The 10,756-nt window shown below is 42.9% G+C and overlaps 1 protein-coding gene across 1 annotated transcript in view; it reads left to right on the top strand.

Moving 5' to 3' along the window:
- Window positions 1–4,536, top strand: part of LOC103769122 (solute carrier family 2, facilitated glucose transporter member 11-like) — a 6,762-nt gene extending 2,226 nt beyond the window's left edge. Inside the window, exons 3-11 of the mRNA XM_008936296.1 lie at window positions 112–236; window positions 493–622; window positions 1,202–1,350; window positions 1,895–2,082; window positions 2,230–2,340; window positions 2,833–2,934; window positions 3,098–3,173; window positions 3,865–3,992; window positions 4,330–4,536. Coding sequence (XP_008934544.1) covers window positions 112–236; window positions 493–622; window positions 1,202–1,350; window positions 1,895–2,082; window positions 2,230–2,340; window positions 2,833–2,934; window positions 3,098–3,173; window positions 3,865–3,992; window positions 4,330–4,536 — 1,216 coding nt within the window. The remainder of the gene's footprint in view (window positions 1–111; window positions 237–492; window positions 623–1,201; window positions 1,351–1,894; window positions 2,083–2,229; window positions 2,341–2,832; window positions 2,935–3,097; window positions 3,174–3,864; window positions 3,993–4,329) is intronic.
- Window positions 4,537–10,756: the final 6,220 nt, after the last annotated feature.

Raw genomic sequence — 10,756 nt, 5'->3', positions numbered from 1 at the left:
CAGGAATGGCAGTACCTGGCTTCCTGTCGCAGCAAGAGTAGTCAAAAGAGTACAGGAGCTTCTATTTCCACACTAAATTCTCATGGTTTGGTTTGGTTTTGTTTTCTTCAGAAAAAAATGCCAAATGTGCACCAACCTGATCATGCTGGCAGCTGCACTTTTTATGGCCTTCAGTAAAACAGCCAAATCCTTTGAGATGATTCTGGTTGGACGTTTTCTCTATGGTATTGGTTCAGGTATGTGCTCATGCCACTGTGGAGCGCAAGCATCCTTGCTGCCCCAGGGCTGTCTCTACAGGTATTGCCATTCTTGGAGAATGATTTTTAAACCCAATATAATAGGCACTTAAGAAAAGTGAAAGACATCATCCCTTTTGCAAGGAATTCTAATCAAAACCCTAGGGTGAATGAAAACAATGTGAGAGGGGATAGAGTCAGAAAGTTACACTTTTCTAAATATTTTAACAATCATTTGTCCTCTTCTATGTTAAAGGTTTTTCTCTCAATATACATCCCCAGTATGTAGGAGAGATTTCACCCAAGAAGCTGCGTGGATTTACCAACTCCACAGTCGCTGTTTTCCTGACACTGGGAAAGCTCACAGGACAGGTTATTGGACTAAGGTAAATGCTCCAATCTTTCTATCCAGTTGCACTACAGGTAGTAGAAATCTTCCTATAACCTCACCCTCTCACCTCATCAGTGTCTGAAAAACTCTCTTATCTTCCCCAGAACAGGCCTTAGCTTATGCCAAAAGAAAAGTTTTGGTCATATTTGAGGCAAACGTATAGTTTAAAATACATCAGACAGAAGATTAATTACTTATAGTCTGATTTCTTCTTACTACCACACCCTTTTCACTAGGAGATTTCCCCTTAAAAATTTACTATACTTACATTAAAAGTCTTGGCTAGATGTTTTGATCCTCTAATCAACCAGTGGTTAAATAAGTCTCATCAGCTCTCTAAACATTATATCTGACCCTAATGATACTTAGAGAGTTTTTCAGAGTGCCAAATAACTTCTTTAAAATTGTATGAAATAAAAATAGCCACAGTTGTGAAATCTGCCAAACTGTCAGTTCAAGGTTTTGCTTCACTACAGCCTTGAATGGAGTTTGAACAATCTTTATCACTCAGAAAAACTTCCTGAACATTCATTTCATTATTTCAGCATAATTTTTTTTCACATACACTTTCCAGGGAGATTTTAGGAAGCGAAGCTATGTGGCCATGGTTGTTAGCATCTAGTGGACTTTCAGCATTGGTTCAACTGGTCACCCTTCCATTTTTCCCTGATTCACCACCCTACCTCCTGATACAGAAGGGTAATGAGGAAGCCTGCAGGAAAGGTAGAGTGTTTACTTTCCTCACTTCACTTCTCTTAATTTGATGTGTTCAAGTGACAACCTCTGCAGAAGACAAGAGATCAGGGCACAGTGCAGTGCCATGGAGTACGGCAGAGACAGTTCTAACTAAAACAGCTGAGGGCCCTATGGCAACACATCTGTATTAACATGGGCCTCACTCCATCTCATTTAATCAGCTAAGACAAGAAAGATAGATACATATTGACATGCTTAATGTTTCCCACTTTTGTGGGAACTACTTTATTTCTTTAAAGGAAATGGTTTAGGCAGTTCATTTTTTACTAGGTAAAATGCACTTGAATGTTTACTTGGTTTACAATTAAGTCAACTGAATATTAGAAAGATCTGCTATGCTGACAGCCAGAGAGACAAAATCCTGCCGTCTGCCCCAGACCCAAGCCGATGGCAGAAGCAAACAGCACCGACACCAGCACCCACACCCACAGGCAGACTGAGGGTTTCACGTGACCACTCCTCACAGAGCTGTACTGGTAGAATAACTCCCTCCCCTTCTTCTCCCTTAAAGCCATCAGGAAGCTCTGGGGGGAAGGAGACCATCAAGCAGAAATCGATGACATTATGAAGGAGAAGGCTGCAATGACAAGCACGAAAACCTTGCGTGTCCTGGAAGTAATAAAAGAGCGATCCTTGCGCTGGCAGCTCTACATTCTGATGACTGTCATGACCACCTTGCAGCTCTGTGGAATCAATGCAGTTGAGTGCTCTCTTTATCCCCAGGACAGGAGACAGCTCTAGCCAGTGTTACAAACCCCTCTAAGTTAATGCTATTACACCAGCTGACAACTGCATCACGAGTGCAACACTTTTCTCACGGGTGCATTTCCTCTCTGCATTTTTCAGATCTACTTCTATTCTTTTGAAGTATTCCACACAGCCAAGTTTGAAGAATACCTTGTCCCGTATGTGTCCCTGGGAGTTGGGCTGTGTGAATGCTTATCCTCTATACTCTGTGTAAGTCTTTTCAGACTGGAGTTTTGAAGGAAAAAATTCATGTGGTCAACAATTGTACTTTTTCTTACTTATAACTGGGCTTGGGGGAGCTTTGCATAACCTGAGGCCAAACTTCCTGTCTCAACAAAACCAGGTGCAGGATAAAGGGAAAATCTTTTCCCAAATTACTTGCATGACTTTACATCTTTAGACTCATTTTTAGTCTGTAAAATAATTTTTTGACGTTCTGGTTTAGATGTGTGCACAATTCAGTATATACCAGCATGCAAGAAACAGAACTAACAGCCACAGACTGACTAATAAACACAGCTTGATTAATAATGAATTACCTTTAAAGAAGCTAAATCAAATTCATTAGGAATTAAGAGACTCTCAAATGACATTGATTCCTTGCTCTTGTTCAGGTAAGTCTTCTGCAAAGAACACATGGAGAAGGGAGGAATTGTTTCACTGGGGAACTGGCATTCATGGCCCATGTTTTCTCCTTGCCAGAGTACCCTTATAGACCGATTTGGGAGGAAGGTGCTGCTCTGGGGAGGATACACACTGATGTGCTCTGTGCTAGCACTCCTCACCATGACCCTGTCACTGCAGGTAAGGAGGCAGCAGCCTTCTGGCTAATAACCAGCAGCCGCCCACCCTTCTGGTCTTGCTTCACAAGATACATAAAAAAACTGGAGCTGGTGGCAGAAATTCCAGAGCCCTGCTATTCTGTCCTGTATCTAATGGTTTGATATCACTGGTTTCCCACTTCTAGCACCAGTTTTTCTGGATGCATTACTTCAGTGTTATCTTGATCTTCCTCTTCGTTATCTTCTACGGAATTGGACCCTGTGAGTACCTCAGTGGCGATGCTGGGAGGAAATTTTGTATCATGTTGGTTGGTGACACAACTGGCACAGGAAGAACAGTTTAGTCCCACTGTAAAAAGTTATGTAACTTAAGGAGGGAAGGGCAGATATGTACAAGTGGGAGACAGGAGAAGGATACAAACACCTTAAATTCTGTTGCTGATCACAGGACTTAAGCCATTTAAAATACAGTATCACCTCCAGAGGGTTTGAGACAGAAATGTCAGAATAATTTTTAAAATACTCAGCTATAAACAGGGTTCTAGGCATTGCCAGGTGTGTTATAGTAGTCATCTTCACTAACTTAGCAAGTTAAGCTTTATGCCTACCAACACACTTCAGGTGAAACTGACTGCTGTAGCCAGAAGGTGAGCGGGTTTTATACATTACTGCACTAGTAATGGCTACCAGTGCAATATGGAATGCACAGCTCCACTGGCACCAGAAACAGGATTCCAGTATGTATGAGAGAAACCTAAATTCACAGCTGAAGTCCAAATTTAAGAGTTGTAGTCCCTTTCAGAAATTAATCTTTTGTGCTCTTAGCAAAGGACCTATTCTGCTTGGCTGCCATTTTCTACCACCGCCATTGTAAGGATCTTCAGCAGGTGCCAGGTGCACTGAGGAACTAAGGAAACTTGTACCTGATTTGTGTTTTGCTTTTCTTTTTCAGCTGGAGCCACTATCTCTATCATGGTTGAAATCTTCAGCCAGTCATTCAGACCATCAGCCTTTCTGATTGTTGGCTGCATCAACTGGATGGGACTTTTTGTACTTGGGATGATTTTTCCACTGATTGTTGTGAGTGATTCTAGCTGGATCTCTCCCTCTGGGCTAATCCACTTCTAAATATTGACAGGGAGCAAAATCACACTAATAAATGACAACGATATGCAAAGCTTAGAGCTCTGTCCAGATACCAAACCTGCTGAGGAATCCCCCATGCCTGTCAGAGGAGCAGCAATTGGAATCTGGTCACACGTGGCCAGTGTAAGCTCCTGGTTAAATACCCATCCTGGTTTGCGTACTGAGCACACCTTCGAATTTTAATGATTAAGACACAGATTTCCACCCAGGGGTGGGGAAATAGAAATGAGATTCTTATTTCCCTTACATTGTCTCACACTTCTGCCTGCAGGATAACCTTGGACCCTTCTGCTTCCTTATCTTTTTGGGAATCCTTGCTTTATCAGCAATTTTCATCTACCGGTATCTCCCTGAGACCAAAGGAAAATCAATCATGGAAATAAAAGCAGAGTTCAACAAGCTGAATTTTGGAAAAAAAGAAACCTCAGTCACTGAAAATAACTTTCCTAAGGAACAGTTGTTCTGCACCAAACTCTGAACGTCCTGAGGAGAAATTTGCATCTTTTAGAGCAGACAGGAAACACTGTGGCAATGGAACTAAAAAGGAAACATTAAAAACAGACTGCAAGCTCTCCTGTGTCTCACTCCTTTTCTATTTGTTTAAAATAGAGATACGAAGTTCGTTATGATAGTTTTATTTCTTGAGGATATCCAAACATTTTCACGGAAAATTTCACCACTCAGTTTTAAGATCTACTAGATATGAAGAGATTTTTTTTTCCATTAAAAAAAAAAAAAAAAAACAAAACCAAACTTAAATGACAGCATACCTTATGAAGTTTAAAAACATTTTTTTAGGGCCCAAATCCTCCTACAAGATCATATGTTCAGGCTCTGCTCATAGCCCTGGGCCCACAGCCCTGGGCCTCAGCTGGACTCCCATGTCCCCAGAAGTGCTGTCCAATGCCACAGGTACCTGAGCAGTTTATTATTGAGCTTTCCTAAATGAGACCTCACCAGCTCCATGCACTGCATAATCAGGAAACTGCTGACAAACAGCTCGGGGAAGAGTATCAGAAATATGAAGGACCAAGTAAAATAATTCAAGAAGACAAGGCAGGGGAAGGAAGGATTAAGAAGGCTAAATGATCATCAGTCATGAGGCTGGGGAAACACAGAAGGCTAAAATATTTGACTAACAGGTCAATAGAGGGAAGCTAGATATGTGGTTTAGGGTGAACCAAGCAGATACAGATTCAGAATTTAGCACAATAAATTAGGGGAAAAGGTTCCAACCATAGTAACAGAAAAAAATATTGAAAGTGAAATTGTACCGTGCAGCAGTCTTTCTGGAGATGTGATGGGAATCTCAGTGGAGAACATCCTAGTCACCCTAGGCAGGGAGAAGGACCTGCCAAACAGAGACACTAGTGCATGCCAAAGTAAAATGGCTGCTATAAAATAAAGCACACTCCCAAGAGTATCTGTGGTGTCTTAGGATCTGATTTCCAACCTGGTACTTCAGCTTCTGGGAATTACATCAGATGTTTTCAGAGAAGAAAGAGTTTGTTTTGGAAATGTTTTTCTTGTTATGCAAGCAAGCTGCGAATAACGGGTGATTATTGTACCCAGCAGAAAAAATAGGTTGTGGAGTTATTGGAAATAGAGTCTAAGTTTTTCCAAGTGACCACTAACTACTATAGTATAATTTGTGACTAAATGCTCTGGATGATGCCATCTGTTTTTAACTAGTCCCTGAAGAAAAGGTTCATCAATATCACAAACAGCAGCTCCTCTCCTTACAGACCGAGCTCTCACTCGAGTTTCTTTTTAGTGCTTTGACATAAGAAATATGCCCTGAAAACTCTGCTTGTATAAACAGATTATTTCTGGATTTTTTTTCAGGATTTTCATTATTTCAGAATCCTTTGGATACAGGAGATTAAATCTGCTTACATGGGCTGTAGATGAACACTGGCACACAGAAACTCATCTCCTGACTTCTTATTTGCAGGTTTTTTACAGCAAGGGGACTGCTACAGGGAAGGAACTGACTTAAAATCAACCTGTACCGCACAATCAATTTAAGCACGTTCAGAACAGAGCCTCTCACCATTTAAAAAGTATTTGTTTAAATTACACTGTTGCAGTACAGGCATTTAGAGCAAGCTACAGACAGCTCTCCCCTTCTGCAGGCTGGGGAACGGGCTGTGTAGAATAGCCTTTAAATCACAGAAAATACTGGACATAAACACCATGAAGAGATTAACAAGCCACTTCTTCTATCTCCATCAGCATTTTCAATCTGCTTTCCTCACACACATCTCACTGCAAACACCACCTTACCAACTGCCAGCTGACCCCCCTAAATCATTTCTCTCACCTAAGATTCTATTGAGAGAACTGATCCCAGCTCTGCCACATACCCCACTCTGGATAAAACCGTCTCATTTTAGAAAGCCCGTGGGTTTCCTCTGTCTTAGGAGATCCTGTTGACTGCTCTGGGACTATTTGCACAACAAAGTAACCAGCTGCAAACAAACCACCTCTGAGCTTGTAGAATCCAGTGCTCACCACAGAGGAAAACCAAGACCCTGACTCTAAGGCATCTTTGTCATGACTTAGGCACAGTTCAGTGAAAATCTCCACAACATGTGCTGCTGGGGTTTTTCTGTTACAATCTGTTCCACAGAAAGAGTCACAGACCTCTCAACTGAGGTATCCATCTAAATGTTTTTAACAATTATGAGATCTGCACAAAGAGGCACATTAAAACCCTCCCTCTCTCAACCAGTCCCTGAAACATTTGCTTTTTCACTGGTTTTCACGATCAGGCTGCAACCAAATATGAAGTGTCATTTTGGATGCTTGCTTTCCAGAGGACAACCCCCCCCTTCCCCCTCTGAAAGCTGTACCTGGACACCTGCATGAGCAGCCAGCAGCCTGGAGATGCACAGGCAGCCCCGTCTCTCCCGAGCCACACCTCCCACCCCTCCAGGTGCACCCCAGGAAGGTACCACTACTTAAAGGCTCCTGAAGGTGCTCACTAAGATGTAAGTCATCTTGCAGGTGAGCTAGAAACAAAGCTGTGAACAAGGTGAGCTGAAAGAAAACACTCACGTGGTCCAGAGATGCCTAAATTCATTGTTAACACAAATATAAGCAAGGATAAAGTTCCAGAGTCTTTCATGGGGGAGCTCACCCAGCAGTTATCAAAAGCAATGGGCAAACCAGCACAGGTAAGTCCAGATGCTCAGATGTTTTCCTTACTTAGTCAGCTGTGCCTGTGCTGTTTCTCACTGACAGCCTCAATAAAATAAGGTACCTCATGACTCACCAGTACTTAGAGTTTTCTTTTCACTAGTAAAGGAGCCTTCTCAGAAAATGTGTCTTATTTTACTCTGGGAGTGATGCTTTGCAATTGTAGAACAAATGAAGTTCTGGTGTCTACAGAAAGGGTTCTGAGGGTACCTACCCCAGCAAACCCTTCTGTATGTACCAGGACACCTGGCATGGTTTTGTCAAAATCGGGAACATTTAAACAGTCAGATCTAGTCAACACTTCCAGTGGTGACTTGTTAGACTGAGATGTGCAGATGACCTGAGTTTGTATGCACCGGAGACAGTAAGAAAGCAAAAAGATAGTGAGAGAACTTCTCAAGTCAAGAAAATGTCGTTCAATAGCTGATTAAGCTAAATGGCACAAAAGACGAAATATAATTCATTCTAGAGGAAAGGATTTGAGGAGATATACTGTCACCTGCTTCAGAGCAGGGGAATTTCACTTCTGTTGTGCACAAGGTAGAAGTAAGGATGGAGTACTCCTGCTGAGTACTCAGGTGAGTTCAGGTGTCCCAGTACCTACAGAAAGGTTTGCTCAGCCTCAAGCCCCTTTATTTTGAGAAGCACGTAGGCAGATTAGAGATGCACCAAAGGAAAAACACTAAATAAATAAGATAATACAAGGAGCAACAGGCAATCTGGCTCTTCTAGGAGAGAAGGCTGAAGAAGGAGGCTGTTGTGGAAGAGACAGGAACATTTCTTTTTTTCTAATTGAATTCCTCAGTGGCATAAGGCAGGAAGCAGCCAGATTAACTTGCAGCAAAATTTCACTTAGCTCTTGGAGGAAAATTTTTACAAGTTTCTGTGACTTCCAGTCAGGTTCTGCATTGGGCTTGTGCCACAGATCCCATCAGTGGTGGGATGGTTAATAGTACTGACATTTCTTTAACCAATTAGAAATTATCAGCTCAGCACTGGTAATTAGAATATTCCTAGTTGTTGTTGTATGGCTGTAGACTTTAAAAGACAGCTGTATGTGGTTGTATGTTCTCATTGCCAACAGTGTGCCCAGGTGGCCAAGAAGGCCAACAGCATCCTGAGCTGCAACAAAAGTAGTGTGTCCAGCAGGAGGAGGGAAGTGACTGTGCCTCTGGACTCGGCACTGGTTAAGGCCACAGCTTGAGTACTGGGGTCAGTTTGGGGCACCACAGGATAAGAAAGACACTGAGATTCTAGAGTGTGTCCAGAGAAGGGCAATGAAGCTGGTGAGGGGTCTGGGGGACATGGCTTATGAGGAGTGGCTGAGGGAATGGGGATTGTTTAGTCTGGAGAAGAGGAGGATGAGGGCAGACCTTATTGCTTCTGCAACTACCTGAAAGGAGGTTGTAGTATGGTGGGTGCTGGTCTCTTCTCCCAAGAAACTAGTGATAAGACAAGAGGAAATGGGCTTAAGTTGGCTGGGGGAGGCTTAGGTTGCATATTAGGAAGAATTAGGAAGAGTGGTGAGGCATTGGAACAGGCCATGCAGGGAGGGGATGGAGTCAGCATCCCCAGAAGGGTTCAAAAACCATGTAGATGTGGCACCTGGGGATGTGGTTTAATGGTCATGGTAGTGGTGGGATGACAGTTGGACTTGATCTTAGAGGTCTTTTCCAGCCTTAATGATTCTATGATCAAACTGATTTGATGTTGAGTTAAAAAGCCAATAGACCTGGAGGAGCCTGATTCCATTTTGTCTTTTCCAGGCAGATTGTTTGTGTGATGAAGGGGTTCCCCTTTCTCTACGGACAGTAACAGAGCCCTGTGTTAATCTCATTAAACATGTAGGAAATCAATCTTTGCTGAAGTTAGTTACCTGGGGGAATAGTCAGAAACATGTTTTAGGCTTGTATAAGCCTTGTCTCCATAGAAAACAGGCTTAACTCAAAATGGGAGTAAGATTTTTTCTTTTCCACCAACACATGCAGTAATATAATGAAATTCTTATGTAAAACTGATGTGTCCTGTCTCTCTTCAAAACCCGTTTTTTTTTATCAGTCTAGCAAAGAAGCACTTGCTGGTTGGGTGTGTGGGGGTTCAGCTGGTGGTTCTTGCATAACAGCTCCTGAATATAAAGCTAGAGGCCAGGGCTGGGATGCAGCTGGCACAGGTCTGTGCAGCCGTGTGGAAGGGATACGTCATGGAACTGAGAAATATACAGGGAACAACAAAGAGATTTTTCAAAGAGGACATGCAAGCTCTTCGTGACAAAGGAGGCAATAGGAAAGGGAAGGTCTCCTAGTTATAACACAGCAAGAAGGAAAGGATTAGGGTCAGCTGGAATGCAGAGCTTTCCTCTTGCAGGAAATGGTACCATTTGAAAAAATACTGATTTTTATTTTCAGTCAAATAGTTGTTTTTTTTTTTTTTTTCTGCTGGAAAGTCTGTTTCAAACACTTTCAAACTGCTCTGGGAAGAAAATAGCACCAATTAATACTTCAGCTCGAATATTTTTTTTTTAGACAATAATCTACTTCTAGGGTAGATGTTAATGTATATACCTACACTTGTCATAAAGTGGAGAGCACAGGGTGTCCAGCCAGGGGAGAACAGGGCCAGGCAAGTGGTAGCTCAGCAGGATCTCCTTGACTTACCCTGTACTGCTGTGGTCTGATGCACCTTACACCCAAACAAGCTCTAAATGACGACCAAGACTAATTACCCAGACAAGTCCTGGTACCCAGGCTAGCTTGTTTACCAAGGGGGTTAATTGCTGCTGAGTTCCAATGATGCGCTGCTAATAAACGTGGGTAAGAGCAGAGCAGAAGCCAGATGGATGCCAAGGGAACTGATCCCTGGATTCCCCAGTGCGTGGATCTGACACTGTGTATTAGCAGCAGTGAAAATCGCAGGCTGGTCATTAATATTAACATAGATACTTTCTTCTATTTTTCCTGCTACCAAGAACAAAAGGAGGATTAGGCTGTATTTTGTTTAATGAGGGGGATGTTGGTTTAGGCCTCTGCTGCGTCAGTTCACATTTACCTCAGCGGCGAAGACTGCAGCAGGAGCCAGTGAGGTGCAAAATCTCTCTGGAACGCAGGGCGGCAGCGATGCCGCTGCACACCCTCACGGCAGGGCACCAAGGGCACTCTGGAGCTCTCACAGGCCACTGAGCTCTTGGGGCACCTGAACTTTCTACCCAAAATTCAACGTCGGTAAAGATGCTGCTGCAGGGTCCTTCTTCCAGCAGTGTGCCTGGCCTAGGCATCCAGAACCCACCTTTCAGGAGGTATTTGGGCATGCTGGGGATGAAGGCTGTGAGACAGCAGGCAGGGAAGGGTCTTTGCCACAGGGTAACGTAAGAACAGAGTGAAAAGCATCTCTGAGTGCCTTTTTTTTTTTTTTTTTAAGTGCTGCTAATAACTTTGGTTAAGAACACAGCCATTCTGTAATAGGTGAAAGAGCTGTGATGGCAGTGCCTGTCCCCACAGGGT

This window comes from Merops nubicus, unplaced genomic scaffold (genome assembly GCF_000691845.1).
Source record: "Merops nubicus isolate BGI_N331 unplaced genomic scaffold, ASM69184v1 scaffold34152, whole genome shotgun sequence".
NCBI classification, from domain to species: Eukaryota; Metazoa; Chordata; class Aves; order Coraciiformes; family Meropidae; genus Merops; species Merops nubicus.
Note: the sequence above shows the minus strand (reverse complement) of the source record. Positions and strands in the feature narration are given on the sequence as shown.